The sequence below is a fragment of the Aedes aegypti genome, chromosome 2, assembly GCF_002204515.2.
Source record: "Aedes aegypti strain LVP_AGWG chromosome 2, AaegL5.0 Primary Assembly, whole genome shotgun sequence".
NCBI classification, from domain to species: Eukaryota; Metazoa; Arthropoda; class Insecta; order Diptera; family Culicidae; genus Aedes; species Aedes aegypti.
This window is the reverse complement of record NC_035108.1, coordinates 78,647,420-78,669,833: the sequence shown is the minus strand read 5'-3', so window position 1 is coordinate 78,669,833 and position 22,414 is coordinate 78,647,420. Positions and strand designations below refer to the sequence as shown.

General features: G+C 40.8%; 1 protein-coding gene across 1 annotated transcript; it reads right to left on the bottom strand.

The window, feature by feature from the left end:
* Positions 1-215: 215 nt before the first annotated feature.
* Positions 216-22,075, bottom strand: LOC5574804. Its single transcript, XM_001655312.2, has 7 exons — positions 21,821-22,075; positions 2,975-3,292; positions 1,644-1,846; positions 1,485-1,578; positions 1,098-1,415; positions 923-1,034; positions 216-861 (listed from the first exon to the last, which is right to left on the bottom strand). Exons 1-7 carry the CDS (start codon positions 21,959-21,961, stop codon positions 413-415), a joined length of 1,635 nt encoding a protein of 544 aa, XP_001655362.1. The 5' UTR covers positions 21,962-22,075; the 3' UTR covers positions 216-412.
* Positions 22,076-22,414: the final 339 nt, after the last annotated feature.

Here is a 22,414-nt window from a genome sequence, read left to right as displayed (position 1 = left end):
AAAATAGGAATACTTAATTTCCTGAAGGTCTATATTCTATATTTAGCGTTATAACATATATCGGCCACACCTATTTATATTTCATGGAAAATAGAATCGCAAGCCCAGGGGCGTATTGAAAAACCAAGATTATGGAAAAGTAAATAATTTCTTTTTCAAATATTTACTTCTGTCCCTGAAGGCTTGTCATAAAATAAAAACATTAAACACAATGGTATTGTACATCTTACTGCATAAAAACTTTATATTTTGTGACAAAGAATCACGTACTAAAGTTGAAAATACCGACTTGTTTTCTTATACGTACCACACACTTCAGACACATACACATACCTAGTTATATCTCATCATGTACCATCGACATTCATACTATGCGTTTAAGTCTTAGCAATTTAGGCAGCGTTTTCTGCAATCAATTGAGCAACCGATTGGACGCCTTGCTGATTTTGTCAAACAGTTTGTTAACGTTAGCCAGTCTGCTGTGCGTCTGGATGCCGTAGAACAGATCGAACAACTCAATCACCTTTTTGGCCCTTCCCGGGACCGGGAAGTTGAAAACCTTATACGATTTCAGCAGAACGTCGAAAGCCCGCCCAAACGTGAACCCGCAGTCGATGGCCGTGTTCATGATTATCACGAAGTACTGACCCTCGCTGAAGGCCGTTGCCGAGCAGACGATGTATGGCGGGTCCCCGGGGACATTCTCGGCGAAGTAGTCCAAGTCCGTATCGGGCTGCTGCCAGCGGACGAATATCGAGGCGTACTCTTCCAGCGGGGATAGCCCGGATGAGCTTGAGTCCTTACGGATGTTCCCTTGCAGCGTTAGTTCGGCCATCACTTTCATCAAAGCTTGGATGGTTTCTGTGAAGGCAGAGGAGGGAAACCTTTTAGTTGAGTTATGAGAAATGCCATGCTGACTTACCACACGCTATTTCATTGTACGAATGATCAAGCATCAAGCACAGAGAGGAAATCGAGGCCAGAGTACCAATTGTGTTTCTATTGGGATGCATTCGATCGAACTCTTCCTCAATCTGAAAACAAGGAAATACTTATCAAGAACGTTTTCCACCTATTCGCTACAAAGAAGAACTTACCATCACGGGACCATACCACAGCAGATGGGGGAACTCCGCACACAAGTGCGAAGGGCCACTCTTCGGATCGCGCAGATTCTGACGATAGGCGAACGTTTCGATCATCAACTTATTCACTTTGCGGTAACTTGCCTGCTCGTCCAGAAGGCATAGCTTTTCGACAGCATTTGCCTCGACATCGGTCAGGTCCAGATTGGTGCCGCGACGTTTCCGCCGCACACTGGCCGGAGCCTTCGCCTGGGCATTCCTAATCCAGGTATGTATCTTTCCCGAGTGCTCTCCCTTGGAATGTCCGCTGTGCCGCCAAAACCATTCAGCCTGATATTATGGTAGTAAGTTCCAAAGTCAGTTATTTTCGAATGGGCTACATGGATACTAATCAATTACCTCAGCTGGCATTCCGCTAGCCTGCGTTCCAAGGCAAGGATATGCCGCGATGATACACTGCGCCAGTTTCAGTTTGATATCCCAGCTTACTGGACTGAACGAAAAGCAAAATGATTATTACACAACAAATCGGCATTAATCGTATTTGACCATACTTACATTCCATGTTCAATCATCGAACCGAACAAGGGCGTGCACAGTGTTCGACAGATGAGACTTTTGTCTTTGTTGGCCACTGAGATTCCATGGGAAAGTTTTTCTCTGATGAGCCTTTGGCAGGACAGGTCTGATCGCAGTATTTCGATGACGATGTCTTGACTCAAATCATTTTCCGAGATAATTTTCACATCTGTGGGTGATTTCTGTAAGAACATAGAAAAGGATCAATTTTGAATTGATTGTTATTAACAAATTATCAAATAATGTATAGTAGGTATAGTATTTTGAAGGGCACCATATGCATCACCTAACCAAGATTTTTTTGAGAGATTCCTTCAAATTTTTCCTAAGAAATTTCCCGAAGAAGTCATGATTTTTCCATCGATTTCCTATCGATAATTTGGGGAAGAAATCCCTGGATCAAATGTTAGAAAAAATATATATACATTTTTGGAAGAACTTCATGAGGAATCATGATAGAACATATTTAGGAATTATTGAACGAGTTCATGATAACTTTCCTAGAATAATCCTTGAAGTCATTTTTGTCATCTTATGAAATTGGTTGGAAAACTTACTAAAAATGAGCGTTAGAAATTCTGGAGGAATTTTTGAGAGGTTTCTTGAAAAAATCTCTTAAAGAATATCTTCAAAAACTCGGAATAAACACACTTAAATGATTTTACGGATTCCTGTGAAATCTCAACAGTTGAACAGTTCGGTGAAATAAATTAACGGAATACGGTAATCGGTAAAAAAATCACCGGGATCCGTAAAATTTCGACGAAATTACGGTGTTTTATTTCACCGAACTGTTCAGTTGTTGAGATTACGATGAAATTCACCGATTTCCGGTAAAATGAGCTTAGTGTGAACCATTGAGAATTTTCTTGGAAGAACTCCTGTAGGATTTTATGGAAGACCTCCTGGAGTAACTTCTGACTGAATCAGTGAAAGAATTAGTGAAAACACCTCTGGAGGAATTACTGGAGGTAGTAACATTGTGGTTTCTAGATTTCTAGAGAAATCTTTGGAGGAAATCCTTGATAAATTCCTTGAGTATGTACCTGAATGTATTCCACTAAAAAATCGCTGGAGAAATCACTATAGAAGAGTTCATTAAACTTTTACTCGAGAAATCTGAGAAGAAATATCTGTAAAACCTGTAGAATCTGTAAAACCTGTAGGACTGCCAGTGAAAAAGTGACTTTAAATACCAAAACATGCCTAAGAGATTTTTCAGAGGAATTAAAATAGGGACTATGTCTCTAAGAAGAGTTCTACTATCAGCCCTGCTAACTAAATAATCAAGCACCAGCTATGTAACTCACCTCAACAACCACCTCTTCGATCTTGATCTCCTGGTCATCCAACGTGGTTTCATATTCATCGGTGCACTCGCAGGGCTCCACACCCAGTTCCACTTCCATCGTCGTAACAGTGTGACTACCTTTGTCTTCTACCACGAAGAACTTATCTTTCACTTCGATCTTTCGCTTCTTCGATTGGTAATCATCGCCATCCTGGAGGAACGTCTCTTGGAACATTCTATCGTTGGCATGGCACATTTCGCGGAACTTATCATAGCCTTCCAAAATGGCTTTGCATACTTGGCACAACGACGTGGGCGCATTCGGAACGTGGACAATCTGGAATGTGAGGAAAGTTGAATGAGATTTGTTAGTTCCAATGGGATTTCATACACAAATGATAAAGATCGGGGAAATACCATAAAAAGGCTAATTTTTGAAATTATATAAGAGTTCAATATTTACTCATTACCTCAATCCTAAGAAAGCATCATGCTATAACTTAAGTATTCAATTATATTTGAAATACATTAATTATTCAACTCTCGTAAGAACTAAAAGTTTTATTCAGAAGAACGTCTAAAAATTATGTAATTTTAAAATTATTTAATTTTTTGGAGTAATTCTATATTATATAAATGTATGTATGACAAGAAACACACTTGAAACAACTGGATACAGTTAGGCACAGTTTAATTTGTATCCTTTCTTTCCCAAGACCTCGATGGACTAGGACTATTCACGAAAAAATCGTTTCAGTAAAAGTGCTCGAAGCAACAATGGACTAAATTTTTCTAAAACCATTTAAAAAAATAATTGTTTTCCAATATGACATTTTTTTTGTTTTTTTTTTTTTGTATGGTATTCAGTTGGAGCTGCCTGACAGCTTAACTTGTCAAGGCTGAACCCTCGGTCTGGCTTTTGCCAAGTTTCCCCTCTATCAGGACCAATACTCAGACGGACTAGGCAATGGCGCCCACATGAACACTGTTTTTTATTAGTATTGTGACGTGGTAGTTTTTGAAAAGTACCCATATTCCCTTGCTTCTGAGAAAAGGAAGCATTATGAAAATCAGCAGCTCCATTAGAATTTGTTTGAAATAGTAATGTAGAATTTGTTTGAAATAGTAGTGCATTACTAATACTGTCTAGTCGAAATGGTTTTGAATAATTTGTCATTCAAGTGCTATTCTGATTACTATTGTCTTTTACGTAAGATTAGAGTCTTAAATGTCAAGTGTCGTCAAGTCTTAACAAAATTAGGCTGTTTAGTAGTAGTTCTAGTTAATTTCATTTTTTGTTGTTAAAAGTATTTATTGGTCATTACGTTCATATAAAAAAAGTCGCTTTCCTTGTCTGTTCAACAATTTTTCGAAACTAGCAAGTGTACCCTAATGATCGATCTCAGCGTCTTACTTTCCATAGTCATTTTTATAGTGAATATTGAAGAGTAAACTTACCTTAGGCTTCTATTACAGTCTCCTACAAGATTCACTTTTCGGTGGCAAATGCAATGCTTCACAACGCCTACTTTCTACTTGTAAATTTTGCGAAAATGAAGCTGGAATTAGATTATTTATACCACTGTTACAAAAGAGGTATTTCTTTTTATGGCAATGTGAAAACCATATTAAAATAAGATTGTCGCCACTTATTTCTACTCAGTGAATCTACTAGTCATTTTCCTAAGAGTTCCTAAGAATTCCCTACGTCGTATATGATAACGATGTATCTAGCTAGCTAATAGTAAGAGTGGCTACGGATCATTCTGGTTAGCAAAAGGCAAACTGAACGTCACCAATAGTATTAATGTCCACTTCGAATAGATTAATTATTTGAAATGGGCATCAATTCTATCAATGACGCAGAATGTCCGTTGGATCACATCCGAGATATTATTGCGTCTATGCCATATGAATTATTACGCGGCTTTAAGCAAAAAATGCCAAAATGTGATACCACCACTACAGGTTACGCCTTTGGTTTCCATCATATGGGCTAATGGATTATGCCCTCCCATCGCGGCAAGGTCGCATAACCAAGGGGAGGGTAATTGTTTTCCAATATTACATTAATTGTTTATCAATGGTTTCACTATTGACACGGTTAATTGACTATTGGATCAATCTGATGAGTATGGAATCATTTTCTAATAAGTATTGCATTGTATTCTTCTGATTCGGTTGGTTTCAAGTTCGTCGAGAATCAATGGAGTTCTGGAGCTACCATGGAAAATAGAAGGTAAATGAAACATTGAGCGAAAATGTCTGATGGAAGCTTAGCAAATGTTCCATGCAATTTTTGCGTACAGATGGTCCAGATTTTTAGATGAAATCTACAGTTGAATACATCGATAAAATTAACAGTTTAAATGTTGTTAAATGTTAAATGTTTTATTGGTCTCAGAAAATATGAAGATTTTTAACACTTCCAGCATATGTTTATAACAAATCTACCATGAATTTTGACAGTTGGCTCTGAGACGCGGTGAGAAACGGAAGTGTCGAGTGAGACTTGCGTTTGATTCGTTTTGTCGATTGCCGGTTTTGAGTGGTTTTATCAGTCTCCCGGAGTGTATAGACGGTTGATCAAATTTTTTTTCGGTTGTTTGAAGCTGGGGAGCTTGGAAAAGTGAAAATTTTGCGTCCGAAAGTTCTGTTGGAAAAATCCGGCTCAAGAGGAGGAAAAGAAAAAATATACAAAAGTGGCAGTTGATGTTGAAGTGGTAGGGAAGAGAAAATAGAGAGAATTGTGTTGCTTGGTTTGAGTGAGAACCAGAGTTGCTCAATATCAGAATCATTGCATTAAAATGTACGATAATGATGTCCTTATGAACAACACCATCACTAAGCATCATAGCAGTCAATGAGCCGTTCGAACACTGTCGTTTTAGAAACCAATGATATTAAGTGAAAGGCAAGTGATATTTCAAAATGTTAGCTATCACGACTCACATTGATTTTTCAAAGAGGGTCATTTTCTGTTCCAGAAACTTTCTGGGAATTATTTAATACAAATGTGATCACTTAAAGATAACGATTCCTCGTTGGATATGCGTATAAATCCCAGCTGGTGAAACGTATGCCCATGAATCTACTCATATTTTTATTTCATCAGTATTCTAGAATGATCCAGGAGTACCTCTAAATGTTCGAGATTGGCGAAGTTTCTTTACGTCGTACCCCTTCCCACTACTATTCATCTGCTTGATGAACTGTCGCTATTCCAGGTTCTCAAAGTTTCCACAGAACTCACTTAATTCAACATTTCAAAATGGACCGGACTCAACGTTCATTGAAAAACAAGTCGTATTGAGAGGGATTGATAATGTTTCCAGCTTAGAACATTACAGTACTGTTGAAAAATGACACAAATCGAATGAAATTTAGACAATAGCTCGTTTTTAAGTACATGGTTTATTCAGTTGTAAACATTTATTATTTTTATTTGGAATAAAATATACCTAATCGCTAATGTTGGTAAAACTAATGATTGAAGGAAACCATTCTTATTGTATTTTTGTGTTGCTAATATTCAGTTCTCCAGGCTTGGCAAGTCGTCTTTCCATTGGTAAAGGTCTGCCATTACTTTTTCTGCTATATCCATATTGAGTTTAATTAGTAATATATTAGCCAGAGTGTCTTCGGCTAAGCCAGTACGAAGATCAGATAGAACTATGGCAAGAGCACTAAACGCTCTTTCCACGGTTACTTGCGTTGAAGGTGTGGCAAGTATGATCATCGCTACGGCATAAAGTTCGGGATGTGATTTCTTTCTCGCTACCCAATGATTGCAAACATTATACAGGTACGTTTGGCGTGGTTCTACCTCCAGAGTCCTGAGCTGTTGGTGGAAGCTTACCATTGAAGAACTTTCTGACACTACAGAGCCTCCAAACATTTCAGTGAAAAATTCGTCGGTATCGTCAATTGACTCATTTACTGATGCTTGAGGAGAATTATCATTGTCTGATGGACTGTTCAATGATGCAATTCTGCTCCACGTGTCAATGATGAATTTCTGAAAATATATGAATGAGCAAGGTTATTTACTATTCATTTTTTTTGCATAACTTCACAAATTACTTGAACTTCTTCTTTTTCTTCAGATTTTCTGAAAACGGACGAATTCAAGAAGTTGAACCTTGGATCTAAATACAACGACGCTTTGAACACTAAGTTGTCTCGTAGCTTCTCCAGACGATTATTTAAGGCAGTGACCAATGCTTCGGAAAAAGGATTCAGATGCATGCCTTTGACCTGTTTAATAGCAATAAGCCAATCAAGATAAAACTGGGACAACGGATAATGTGCTGATTGCATTTTGATGGTACATTCATATAACGGTTTAGTAATGGCAACGTAGTCTTTAATGAATTGCATTTGCTCGTCGATAAAGCCTGAAAATACAGGTAATTATTTTACAGAAGTGGTTTTGAATATTTTATGTAACTTACTCAACTCAGGAAATTGAGCTCCTAGAGCATTAAATTGAGATTCTTGTTTGAGAACACAAGAAAGCATTTTATGCTTTCTACCCCAGCGTGTAGGTGACCATATCGGAGGTTTCTTGATGTTATACATTTCAATGAACGGCTTGTACCTGATTTGCTTCATAGTTTTGATAATGTCTGTAATAGCCTTCATATTCGGATCAATCTTCGAAAAAACGTCATTTATGGCCAACTGCAATGTATGAACACCGCATCTCACCAAAGTGATTTTCTTGTCCAGCTCATCAGAAATTCTTTCAACGAAAGTTTCAGCAGCAGAGTCGTCTTCAAATTCCTCCATGAATAATGTATCACAGATTGACTGCTCCAAAGCAGTTTGCAGTTTCTTCACGGTGGCTAACATATTGCTACCGTTGTCAGTGGTAACGGAAAACACCTGGTCAATACGTATGCTATGAACCGATGCACGAGTTCACTATCTGACGTTTGAGCGGTGCCGTGTTATTTACGTGACCATGGCAACGAGTGAATTCGGCACCGCTCAAACGTCAAATTAGTGAACTCGTGCATCGGTCAATTACGATTGTAAATAAAACACGCGTGTACCGGAGAACATAACTTTAATAATGATCCTTCATTCAGGTTCAGTGTGGCCAAATACATTTTATGTTAATGAATCACAACATATCTCTCATTCTTTGATGAAGTTAGAAACATTTTTATGAAATCTCAAAAGATGTGAATAAAAACGATTAATTACAGAAGGAAGTCATCTAGATGTTGAGGTCGTCTTACTTCCCTACGAGGCCTCTGTGCTTCCGGTTTTTGGGGCGAAATCAAATCTCCAACAGGTTTAACAGTCTCATTGGGATCATCGTTTTCCGTCAACCGTTGCTGATCCTCTTCCATAGGCCTTCTCATGTGACAGATCCGTCTATGCATTTGTTTACATCGGTGGAGGACCGGTGCTAACACGGGCCTGTCATTTTCATAGAAGAACTGTCAAAGTGCTTCCCGATCAGCTGATTTGAGACGTCATGTGAATAGGCCTATTGTCCGTACCAGTGGCTTGACGTGGGATGTGTTCCTTTTATAGATCTGTCGATTTTCTGTTTCCACTGTAAGGCTGTTTCCTTTTCGCTGTATGACCTTAGCTGCCATTGCACATTGGACCGAATCGACAATTTAGCCGGAAAAAAGTGTTTTCTCTGTTCTCGTCGATTTTAGACGTTTGATGTCTTCAGAGAAGTTATTCGTAATTGAGTTTTGCATCTTTTAAGAAAAAAGTTGAATAGGGTGGCCTTTATTTAAGTTAAAATTTTGACTCAAACTTTTTTGTTTGATGGAATTTGTGCAAACTTTTAGAAAATGTTATTTTGAACAACTTTGTCGAAGACACTTTTGATCTAACTCTTCATTTGAGCTAAGTAAATTGGTTTTGAAAGTTTTATCTTAGGGTGGACCCAAAAAATCAGTTATTTCGATCTAACTTTTTTATTTTCAGTTTTACGTGAATGTGGTATTCAGAAGAGTTGCAGAGGAAGTAAAAATACACATTTTTGCTGAACATCGCAAGTTTGTTATTCTTGTGATTTTGAAGTTATATGCAAATTTAAGTGAAAAACTATGAAATCTATAGATGCCCATAACTCATGGAGTTGGTTCGATAAAAATTTTCTTTTAGTGGCATTAGAAAGGCCATACAATAGACAACTTTTGCTGTAAAAACTGTGAGAACGTAATTTTTGTAAATTGAGAAAATTCACTTTAAAAATACACTTAAAAAACTCTAAATTCGCTTGTAACTCACAAGATTTTAAAGTTAACGGCATGCTGTCTTCAGCAAAGTTGTAGAATTTAACTAGATCTACAACATTTACATACACCACTTTATAGAGAAATGTGAAACAAAATATGAAGAAATGATGATACGATGCAGATGTGGGTCACCTTATATTTATTACTATAAATCATTAAGTTAGTACAGGGGATAGGCAAAATGATTGAGATAGGCAAAATTTTGCCCAAATTCAAATGCTTATAACTTTATGAAAAATGGATGAAATTGGATGCATCTGGAAGCAGTCGACGGCAAATTTGGTCCAGTTTTAGGAACTTCCTTGGCCATGCATATTGGCCACTGGACACCGGAGATGTTCCGGATTTTCTGAGATCATGTCCAAGTGTCATTTTTTCTGTCGCTTGTATTTTTGTGCGGTGTAAAGTTAGATAGATGTTTGCAATTTTCCTAGAAACTAGAACTAATAGGAAGTTGAATGCCACCGGACGCATTAAGATTGGTTGGAAATCTTCAGAAATATGACCATTTCCGTAAAACTGGTTCCGGAAAGCATGGTCAGTCATGTTTGTATTTCCAATCATGTAAATATTATCCGTAGCTATATCCAAGCGGACACCAACCTTAAAAATGATGTTTCCTGCAGCGTATTCAGAACCATTAGATACACAGACCACTCTATAGAACGTTCCAGGTGCCCTGGGGGAAGTGGTCAATTAGGAACATATCCGGAACCATATCAATATGGGCATCAAACTTCATTATTTTCAAAGGTTATGCTTTCGGAAGCATTTCCAGCATCACCGGCTGCCATAACCACTTTATAGTAGGTTCCAGGTGCCCCGGGGGATGTGGCCAATTCGGAACATGTCCGTTCATCTGTTTAGAATCACATTCTACCATAAACAGTAAGATCCATGTGACTTGGAAAATGGCGAGCATTTTCAGAACCACAAGATATAACAATCACTCTATAGTATATTCCAGGGGCTCCTAGAGATGTGGCCAACTCGAAACATGACCTCATCCCCCAGGGCCCATGGAACCTACTATACAGTGGTCATATAATTAAGTTGCGCTGTAAATACTTCTATAAGCATCACCTTCAAAAATCTTGATGTTTTTACCCATATTGATGTGTTTTCGGACATGTTTTGAATTGGCCACATCCCCGGGGCACCTGGAATCTACTATAAAGTGGTCATAGCAGCCGGTGGTGCTGGAAATGCTTCGGAAAGCATAACCTTTGAAAATCATGAAGTTTGATGCTCTCATTGATATGGTTCCAGATATGTTCCTAATTGACCACTTCCCCCAGGGCACCTGGAACCTTCTATAGAGTGGTCTGTGCATCTAATGGTTCTGAATACGCTGCAGGAAACATCATTTTTAAGGTTGATGCCCACTTGGATATAGCTCCGTATAATATTTACATGATTGGAAATACAAACATGACTGACCATGCTTTCCGGAACCAGTTTTACGGAAATGGTCATATTTCTGAAGATTTCCAACCAATCTTAATGCGTCCGGTGGCATTCAACTTCCTATTAGTTCTAGTTTCTAGGAAAATTGCAAACATCTCTCTAACTTTACACCGCACAAAAATACAAGCGACAGAAAAAATGACATTTGGACATGACCTCAGAAAATCCGGAACATCTCCGGTGTCCAGTGGCCAATATGCATGGCCAAGGAAGTTCCTAAAACTGGACCAAATTTTCCGTCGACTGCTTCCAGATGCATCCAATTTCATTCATTTTTCATAAAGTTATAAGCATTTGAATTTGGGCAAAATTTTTGCCTATCTCAATCATTTTGCCTATCCCCTGTATATTAGTAGTCGCTTTCATATACTTGCTGTTGTACACTTTGTATAGTATTATGATTTTATTATTATTTTATCAGTAGTCAGTGGTAAAATTCACATATAATTCAAAATGTAAAATGGTGCAAATGCAACTTAAGAAACTTAAAATGTTTTATCATTGTGACTGAATGCGTACAGTAGTGTCCTGGGGTACAGAACTGTGAAAATGGTGGAATAATCTAACATTATTGAAGAAGCCAAGGTTATCGAAAAGTGTGCAGTTTTGGAAAATTATTTATAAAATGGAAGTACAATTATATTGCTACACTTGAATAATTTTGTATGAAATAATAGTAAAATGTATTTTAAAGTTCTATTTTATTATTTCACATTTCTCCATAAGGTTCGATATGAAAAAGTTGTAGATCTGGTTAAAACCTACAACTTTGCTGAAGCCAGCACGCCGTTAATTTTAAAATACTGTGAGTTACAAGCGAATTTAGAGTTTTTAAAGTGTATTTTTGAAGTGAATTTTCTAAATTTACAAAAATTACGTTCCCACAGTTTTTGCAGCAAAAGTTTCCTATTGTATGGTCTTTCTAATGCCACTAAAAGAAAAATTTTATCGAACCAACTCTATGAGTTATGGGCATCTAAAGATTTCATAGTTTTTCACTTAAATTTGCATATAACTTCAAAATCACAAGAATTACAAACTTGCGATGTTCAGCAAAAATGTGTATTTTTACTTCCTCTGCAACTCTTCTGAAGACCACATTCACGTAAAACTGAAAATAAAAAAGTTAGATCGAAATAACTGATTTTTTGGGTCCACCCTAAGATAAAACTTTCAAAATCAATTTACTTAATTCAAATGAAGAGTTAGATCAAAAGTGTCTTCGACAAAGTTGTTCAAAATAACATTTTCTAAAAGTTTGCAGAAGACCGCAGTCACAAATTCCATCAAACAAAAAAGTTTGAGTCAAAATTTTAACTTAAATAAAGGCCACCCTATTCAACTTTTTTCTTAAAAGATGCAAAACTCAATTACGAATAACTTCTCTGAAGACATCAAACGTCTAAAATCGACGAGAACAGAGAAAACACTTTTTTCCGGCTTAATTGTCGATTCGATCCAATGTGCATTGGTAGGAAGTTTGACGACAGCTTATTTTGCGGGTTCATATTTTTGAGCAAAACTTCATCACCTACTTTAATAAGCGACTCTTTAGCTCCCATCTTAGTGTCTCTGTACTGCTTAGCGTTGTACTTAATAATTCTGTCACGATCACGCATCTCTTCATCATCGCACAATTCCATCTGAAGATGTGGGATCAAATCTCGGAATCGACGACCAAACATCAATTGTGCTGGTGAAACACCAGTTACCGAGTGTGGAGTGACCGAATACATATACAGATATTCCTGTAAAGCTTCTTTCCAGCTTGCCCCCTGCTGCTGTTTGCTGATTTTTAAAGCTTTCAAAATCGAACGATTTTGGCGTTCGACTTCTCCGTTTGCGCTCGGGTAGTATGGTGTAGTATGCGTTAGTCTTATTCCCTTGTCCACACAGTAGTCCTTCAGTTCTTGACTAGAAAAGTTTCTAGCATTGTCGAACGTCAGGATGTACGGTAGCCCCATTCGGGTGAAGCTTTCGTCCAAAAACTTGATGATTTCCTTTGACGTCGTTAGCTTCATCGGTTCTGCTAGAACGTTATTTATTTATTTAATTGGTATTACATCAATTAATTTGATAAAACCTCGTTAACGATGTTACGCCAATTTACTCGATCCATGGCTGTGTCTCTCCAACTTCGATTTTGGCCCACGTTCTCCAGATCTTGTTGCACCTGATCAAGCCACCTCGCTCGCTGTGCTCCTCGCCTTCTTGTGCCAACCGGATTCGACGCGAACACCATCTTTGCAGGATTGTTGTCCGGTAGTCTAGCAACATGCCCTGCCCAGCGCACCCTTCCGGCTTTCGCAACCTTCTGGATACTGGGTTCGCCGAAGAGCCTAGCGAGCTCGTGGTTCATTCTCCGCCGCCACACACCGTTTTCCTGTACTCCGCCAAAGATCGTCCTAAGCACCCTTCGTTCGAACACTCCAAGTGCTTGCAGGCCCTCTTCCAGCATGGTCCATGCTTCATGTCCATAGAGGACCACCGGTCTTATAAGCGTTTTGTACATGGTACATTTGGTGCGAGGGTGGATCTTTCTCGACCGCAGCTTCTTCTGGAGCCCATAGTAGGCGCGACTTCCACTGATGATGCGTCTCCGTATTTCACGACTAACGTTGTTATCAGCCGTTAACAAGGATCCGAGGTAGACGAACTCATCAACCACCTCAAAAGTATCCCCGTCTATCGTAACACTGCTTCCCAGGCGGGCTCTGTCGCGCTCGGTTCCGCCTATCAGCATGTACTTTGTTTTTGACGCATTCACCATCAGGCCGACTTTGGTCGCTTCACGTTTCAGGCGGGTGTACAGGTCTGCCACCGTTCCAAATGTTCTGCCGACAATATCCATATCATCCGCGAAGCAAACAAATTGGCTGGATCTTGTGAAAATCGTACCTCGGTTATTGAACCCGGCTCTCCGCATGACACCTTCTAGCGCGATGTTGAACAGCAGACACGAAAGTCCATCACCCTGTCGAAGTCCCCGGCGGGATTCGAACGAACTGGAATGTTCACCCGAAATCTTCACGCTATTCTGCACACCGTCCATCGTTGCTCTTATTAGTCTTGTGAGCTTCCCGGGAAAGCTGTACTCGTCCATTATTTTCCATAGCTCTTCGCGGTCGATGCTATCATAAGCCGCTTTGAAATCGATGAACAAGTGATGCGTTGGGACTTGGTATTCACGGCATTTCTAGAGGATTTGCCGAACAGTGAAGATTTGGTCCGTTGTCGAGCGGCCGTTGATGAAACCAGCTTGATAACTTCCCACAAACTCATTTGTTATTGGTGATAGACGACGGAAGATAATCTGGGATAGCACTTTGTAGGCGGCATTCAGGATAGTGATCGCACGATAGTTTTCACATTTCAGTTTGTCGCCCATCTTGTAGATGGGGCATATGACCCCTTGCTTCCACTCCTCCGGCAGCTGTTCCGTTTCCCAGATTCTGACAATCAGCCGGTGCAGACAGGCTGCCAACCTCTCCGAGCCCATTTTGATGAGTTCAGCTCCAATACCATCCTTACCAGCGGCCTTGTTATTCTTGAGCTGGTTGATGGCATCCTTAACTTCCCTCAATGTGGGGGCAGGTTGGTTTCCTTCATCCGCCGTGCTGACGTAGCCACTTCCTCCGCTGTCGTGACCCTCGGCGCCTGTGTTCTCCGTGCCATTCAGGTGTTCATCGTAGTGCTGCCTCCACCTTTCAATCACCTCACGTCCGTCCGTCAAGATGCTTCCGTCCTTATCCCTACACATTTCGGCTCGCGGCACGAAGCCTTGTCGGGATGCGTTAAGCTTCTCGTAGAACTTTCGCGTTTCTTGTGAACGATGCAGCTGTTCCATTTCTTCACATTCCGCTTCTTCCAGGCGGCGCTTTTTGTCCCGGAATAGGCGGGTTTGCTGCTTTCGTTTTCTTTTGTATCGCTCCACGTTTTGTCGCGTTCCTTGCTGCAGCATTGCAGCCCGCGCTGCATCCTTCTCCTCCAAAACCTGCCTGCATTCATCGTCGAACCAATCGTCACATGTCCTCCTTTCCACGTACCCGACGATGCTCTCGGCTGCGTTGTTGATGGCTGCTTTTATGTTGCTCCAGCAGTCCTCAAGAGGGGCTTCGTCAAGCTCGCCCTCTTCCGGCAACACTACCTCGAGATGCTGCGCGTATGCGGCAGCGACGTTCGGTTGGGCCAGTCGCGCTAAGTTATACCGAGGCGGGCGTCGATACCGTACATTGTTAATGACGGATAGTTTTTGGCGCAGTTTAACCATCACCAGGTAGTGGTCGGAGTCAATGTTAGCGCCACGATAGGTTCTGACGTCGGTAATATCGGAGAAGTGCCGTCCATCGATCAAAACGTGGTCGATTTGTGATTCCGTCTGCAGTGGTGATCTCCAGGTGTATCGATACGGGAGGCTGTGCTGGAAGTAGGTGCTGCGAATGGCCATGTTCTTGGAGGCGGCAAAATCTATCAGTCGTAGGCCGTTCTCGTTCGTCAGCCGGTGGGCGCTGAACTTTCCAATCGTCGGTCTGAACTCCTCCTCCTGGCCAACCTGAGCGTTTAAGTCTCCTATGATGATCTTGACGTCGTGACTTGGGCAGCCGTCGTACTCGCGTTCGAGCTGCGCGTAAAATGCGTCCTTGTCATCATCAGTGCTTCCGGAGTGAGGGCTATGCACGTTTATGATGCTGAAGTTGAAGAACCGGCCTTTGAGCCTCAACTTGCACATTCTTTCGTTGATCGGCCACCACCCGATCACGCGCCTCTGCATATCACCCATCACTATAAAAGCTGTTCCCAGCTCACGTGTGTTGCCGCAGCTCTGGTAGATGGTATGATTACCTCTAAACGTTCGCACCATCGAACCTGTCCAGCACACCTCCTGCAGCGCTACGATGTCGAAACCGCGGATCTTCAGTACATCGGAGAGTATGCGTGTGCTTCCGATGAAGTTGAGAGATTTGCAGTTCCACGTACCGAGTTTCCAATCGCTAGTCCATTCTCGTCGCTGTGGTCTTTGCCGATTGTTCCGGTCCGTATTCTCTCGTTGACGTTCCTGTGCTGGTGTATTTTTACGGCTGGCTTGCAGGGCCTGACACCAACCCCCTAGATTTCCGGAGGACCATTCCCCCTATATGTTCGGAGGGCCATAGTGCGCAGTTTATCTTAGAGTCCTTCTCTGGCACTCGGACGATGATCAGCCGCCCCTGATATGGGGAACAGACGCTGTTGTGAGCCGCTCCTAACATGGAGTACAGACGCTCAAGGTTTGCAGAAGCAAACCCCCCCTTCCCTGTCAGCATACGACCAAAGTTCCCACCGGGGATTGGTTACCCGATCTTCCCCAAGGTTACTCGTACCCCGGCCAGTACCACGAGGAGGTAGGAATAGCAGTTGCTGGGCAAGAGGCTAAGGACCACACAATGGGGTCTATTTTATTCCTGTAGGTACGCGAGGTACCAATGGTACGCCATGCCCAGCCATTTACCGTGCCGCTGCTAGAACGTAGCGGCTGTATAAATCAATAAGCACAAAAAGATAAGCACCGTCCGGTAGTGGACCAAGAAAGTCACCAGAGAAATGAATCCATGGCGCACTTAGCAGGTCCCTGATCCTCAACGGCTCTGGTTTTTCGAAGGGAGCAACGAGTTGACAGTTGAAGCATGTTTTGCAGACTTTCTCTACAGCAGCATCGATGCCAGGCCACCAAACAGCTACTCTTAATCTTCTCTTCATTTTTTTCGCGTCCGGGGTGACCAACGTGAGCCAGCGTCAAGATGACTTCTCGGAGATCTTGTGGCACAACTATTCTGTTCTTCCGTAGGAGGATTTCGTTTGCGAAGCAGAGTTCACCTCTGAATGGTGCGTACTTTTTGATACTTCCTTCCCATTTTCCATCGTGCAAAGCAGTTTTGACACCTTGTAGTTCTTCGTCTTCTTGTGATCGTTTAATTATTTCGTTCATTGTTATTGCAGCTGGTTTATTCACCTCTACAATCGCACAAAGGTCTGCTTCTGAGTTCCTGTCGAATGGTTTCCCGCCAAGGACTTCGGATAGCCGAGATAGAGGGTCGGCTATGTTTATCTTACCAGGAACGTACTTCATCTTGTAACGGTACGCTTGCATCTTCAGAACCCAACGCTCCTGTCGCTGGTTAGGTATGGATGTCTGACCAAAGATGTTGACCAGTGGCTTGTGGTCAGTCAATACGGTAAAATGCAGCCCTGTGAGGTACATTTTGAATCTGTCTGTAGCCCACGCGATCGCCAAAGCCTCCTTGTCCAGCGTTGAATACTTCTTTTCAGACTTGGTTAAACTTTTGCTGGCGTAGCTAATAACCCTGGGTTGCCAACGATGTTTTTGTAACAAAACCGCTCCAAGCCCATTGTTACTCGCGTCAGTGATTAAGGTGGTTGGGTTCTTTGGGCTGAAATAGCCCAGATGTTCAGGTTTCACCAAAGCAGATTTAATTGTTTCAAACGAACGTTTCCCTTTATTCGTCCAAGTGAATGGCAATCCTTTTACCGTCATTTGACGCAACGGTGCGGATAGACTTGAAAGGTTTGGAATGAACTTACCGACGTAGTTCACTAATCCAAGAAAGCTTCGCATCTCGGTGACATTCGCTGGTCGACGGAACGCTTGGATTGCGCTAACTTTGTCGTTCATCGGTAAAATACCACTGGCCGATAGAGTGTGACCCATGAAATCGACCAACTCCTTTCCAATCTTACTTTTGTCCATGTTTACCGTTAGCTCATATTCCTTGAGCCGATCCAGTACCGCCTGCACCCTTCGGTCATGTTCCTTTCGCGTTTTCGCAAAAACTAAAATGTCATCAATGAACACTCTAATGTCATTCAGTCCTTTCAAGATTCGCTCGATCTCCCGTTGAAAGATTTCTGCGGCACAGTTCATGCCAAACATGAGCCGCTTGTAACGGTAATAAGCATTTGGCGTGAAGAAAGTAGTGATCTCCCTTGACGATGGAGCGAGTTCGATCTGATGGAACGCCTTAACCAGATCTATTTTGCTGAAGTACTTGCAACCATCCAGATGCGGCATTATTTCGTCGAAGGTGGGTAATGGATGCCGTTCTGGAATAATCGCTTCATTTGCACGTCTCATATCAACGCACAAACGGACACTTCTGCCTCCATCCTTCGGAGTTACCACCAACGGGGACGCCCAGGAGATTTTCAGTGGAGCTGGCTCGATGATGTCCTGTCGAAGTAAGTCCTGCAATTTACACTCAACTAGCTCTTCCAATGGAATCGGCAGGCGTCGAGCTGGCTGTTGTACTGGAAGCACTTTGGGGTCGATTTTTACATCTACCTGCAAACCCTTCACTTTTCCAACAGGTGGTTCTTCCTCCTTCGCGACGCTGAAAACTTTACCTTCAATTTTCAATATTCCCAGGTCCATCGACGTTCGCTTGGAAAGGAGATTGGCGCCTTTCTCATTGTCGACGACATAAACATCATGATGAACTGTTTTTGAACGCGTACTGATGTCCGCTTTGATAATTTTGTGCACTCTGAGTTTGCCGTTCCCGTAGACTCGCAGAAACTTCCGGCCTTCGTAACTGCAACTGACTTTACACCCCTGTCTCTTGATGTTGCGCCATGTGTCACGACTAATCACGTTTACATGGGCTCCAGAATCAACTATCCAATCCTGTTTGACACCTCCGACGTAACAAGTAACCTTGTCATGTTCTTCACCCGTGGCGCAGATTTGCTGGACGTCGCTGTCGCTGTTGTCGCTTCTCACAGTCTCATCATCACTGGCATCCGTGCGATCGTCGTCGTCGTCGAGATTACGAACTTGTAGTACTCGGTTCTTCTTTCTCTTTTCTGCACTGCGTTTGCCGTCCAATTTGGTCTTGCACATCTTTCGGAAATGGCCAATAATATTGCACTTGTCGCAAACCTTGCTCCTGGCCGGACATCCCCGGTCGTTGGCATAATGTCCGGTATTGCCACACCGAAAACACATCTCTTTCTTTTTTCTCGTTTCACTTGATATGCTTGCGGTTCATCCGAGTGGGTTGATAGCTTCTTCATTTCCTCCTTGTTACGCTTAACGGTTTCCAGAATACGAGCTTCTTCAATAATCGCAGGTCCCGCAAAGTGCAGCAAGTAGGACCTTTTTCGGGATGCAAGAGCAATACAATTCACTTCCAGGAATAATTCCAGTGACCGCTTCCACTTTCTCCAACGGGTTCCGATCGATGACGTGTCGGAGACATCAAATTGTGCTAGCGAAGGTTTGTTGTCCATTTTCTTTTCGCAACTTTGGCGTAATCACATTTTATTTTTCTTCGTTTCCTTGCTTGCACACACTCGGTAGTAGCAGCAGCTCGCACGACGATTTGAGGTTAGGTTCACTTTTTGACCGGTTTTCGCCTCAGCATTCCCTGTTACTCAACGGAAATCACTTTTTTTTCGGATGCACACGGTGCCGAAACAAAACACTAGTTTTTTATATCGAATTTAATCTGGTTCTCCACGAATTTAATCAAAAACCCAGCTTTCGTCGCCAAATATTACGATTGTAAATAAAACACGCGTGTACCGGAGAACATAACTTTAATAATAATCCTTCATTCAGGTCCAGTGTGGCCAAATACATTTTATGTTAATGAATCCCAACATATGCCATACGATTGTAAAACGTCCAACACTCTATCCTTCAAAAACGATGCAGTTTGTCGTTCATGAATCTCCATCATTGCTAAAATTGAACAAACAATGAATTTAACGTAAAATGAAATATTCCCATAGCATACCTAGAGTTCTGATGACCAATTTGTCGTTTACCGAGTACTGGACGCTGACGCCCAAAATATGCCTGCCATGCCGAGACGCGCTGTCGAGCATAAGAGAAATCAGCTTATCCGAAGCTTCTTTACTGATTACTGCTTTAACCTTCTCTGCAGCATTCTGAAGATTAAGTTTTATATTTGCTCTTGAGATGTTGATTCCGACTGCTGATGCTAAGGGTTCCAGGAGCATTTTTAAGCCCTCCCATTCAAAACATCTCAATGGCAAATGATGTTTTGTAACTAACTTCATGGAAGCTTCGAGAACCAATCTTTTGTCCACCGCAACAAGCCTTTTCGAAATAGTTCGCTGTTTGTTAATTGTAGGTTGACCTTTGGTTATTCCCAGAGACTCAGCCAGCGCGGTATGTTTTAGGCGAAAGTGTCGAATCATGTTTCCGGCTTCATAGTTTACCTGTGAGTACTGGCAGTTACCGTGTGGATCGATGCCACAGCGAAATTTCCCGTCATCTTGCTTGACGCATTTCTCGGCCAATTCCATATAAGTTGCTGAATTGTTGCTTCTTTTGCGAGTTCTGCCTAGTTTCGAAATACCGGAAGATTCAGCTTGAAACATTTTGACGTTCAGGGCTCAGAACGGTTTACGGACTGAAAATCTTGATAGCGGGTTGCGAATGACAACCAGGATAATATCAAAGGACGTCCTTGCACTACAGTGACTGTGATGAACTGATAGCGTTCAGAACAATATCAGTGCAGAGTTGATAGTTTGAGGAGCCATGTGACAAACGACAATATATAAAAGTAAGAAGTCAGCCTACATGGATGATATTTAGCAACTCTGCAACTACTGTATCAACCGCCGAACTATGTATGGATCCAATAATTCCATTGACACGATAAGCCATAGATTCCAGGATTAAAATTGGTTGATTATAACATCTCAACTAATACCTTCAAAAATCGATTACGCAATCGCCAAGTCTGATATATCCTGTAAAGTGTTGTCCATGAATTGTTGCTAAGTTTAGTTTAGTTTTAATTTTAATCTTTAAGACTATGATGTCGGATGAATCTTCAATACAAACACAAAAATTAACCACTAATTTTGCCAGGGATCCCTAGGATTTCCTACAAAATTGTCGTTCAGAATTTCTTCAATAGTATAATCAGAAATATCTCTAGATAGAGATCCCAAAACATTATTTTCATAACTCCTATCAAAAATAGCGTATTCAAGTGTCTTTGAATATATATATATATATATATATATATATATATATATATATTTTATATATATTTATATATATATTTTTATTTATAAATATTTTATATATATATATATTTATTGAATCTAGCCTATAATTCAGCAAAAATTTTTTTGGCGTTACAGACGAATACTGTAACGTAACAACATTTCTTCAAGTTTAATAGAAATGCAGCTAAGTTTGTGAAGCTGTTTGAAATGCGTGGGAGAGAAAACTTGTCTTGTAATTTTCATAAAATTAATCTAATTATTTATAAAAAATATTCACATTTTGAATCACAAACGAAGAGAAAAACAAATGAGATATATACAGTGCTGATCAGTAATTCGTATTGTTGACATCAGCAATCTATTCAATATTGCAGGATAACCGGAAAAAGTAATAACAAAGGTAGATAGATCTGGCAATTATTAAACGATTTTTTTAGTTTAGGATCAGTAAAAAACTATTACTGAGTTGGAATTCTGTATTTAAGTGTGAAGTATTTATAACGACTATTAGAACTCTAAATAGTCCAGCTGCACAATATACTCGTCTACTAAATTTTGAAATTAAAGAAATGTGAACTCAATTTCATACAATGTTCAATCAATTACATTGATATTTTAGAGAACATTCGGGAATCTTCATACATCAACAATCTTCTGAGGTGCTTTCAGCATCAGGAATTTGTTCAAGTTTCTACTGTTATGTCTACGAATTTCTCTTGAAATTAGCGCCTTCAAGGTCAATACATTAATTAAGGACACCTTTTGGGATTTGATATGATATGCATGATAAGATTTATTGTATGAAAATTAAAAATAAATTGCATAACGCATAAGATATTTCAAACGTCCTTTAATTTGATCTGTTTTATCTTATTTCGATTATACATGCAATACTATTTCTATGGTGTTGTTTAAACTAGTATTATAATCATTTTATACTAATTTCAACAAGCTTCCTCTGCTCTGAGTTCCACTGCGTATATTTTGCCGAAAATACGAAATGAAATAAAACAAGTTTAAACAGCAAATTATTAGATCGATCCAACAAATTTAGTCCCCTGCACTTTAAGGGTTAACACACATACCTTGACAGAAGTCAGCATCTCGATCCACTCTTGGAGCTGAGATCCGATGAATGCCAACTCGTGCTGCCGCCGCTCTGTGAAGCACAACCGACAAACCGATGCCGTCGATTGTCCACCGGAAGGCCCTACCATAGCGGCCATGGTTAGATAGTTTTCTTGTGGCGTTTGCACTATTTTACTATTAATTAAGTTTGAATTTCGTCAGAACAGAACCGAACTTTCCAAAACACATCCGCTTTTTGTTTATGTTGAGTTAGGGATGTCTATTGAGATACAATCGCACGCTGAAAATGTATCACACAAAATGCGTCATGACATTAAGGTGAAGCTGTACACGCAAAATCAGTCTATCAGTGGCAGGGCCGTACAATTTCATTTCATTGAAAGCATTTTTCAATACCCAGCTGAAACGACGTGGTGGCCGGTGTCGTTTCTCTGTCTTAATTTATCATCAAAGTACATACAATACATGGGGCCTTCCTCAGCCGAGTGGTTAGAGTCCGCGGCTACAAAGCAAAGCCATGCTGAAGGTGTCTGGGTTCGATTCCCAGTTGGTCCAGGATATTTTCGTAATGGAAATTCCCTTGACTTGCC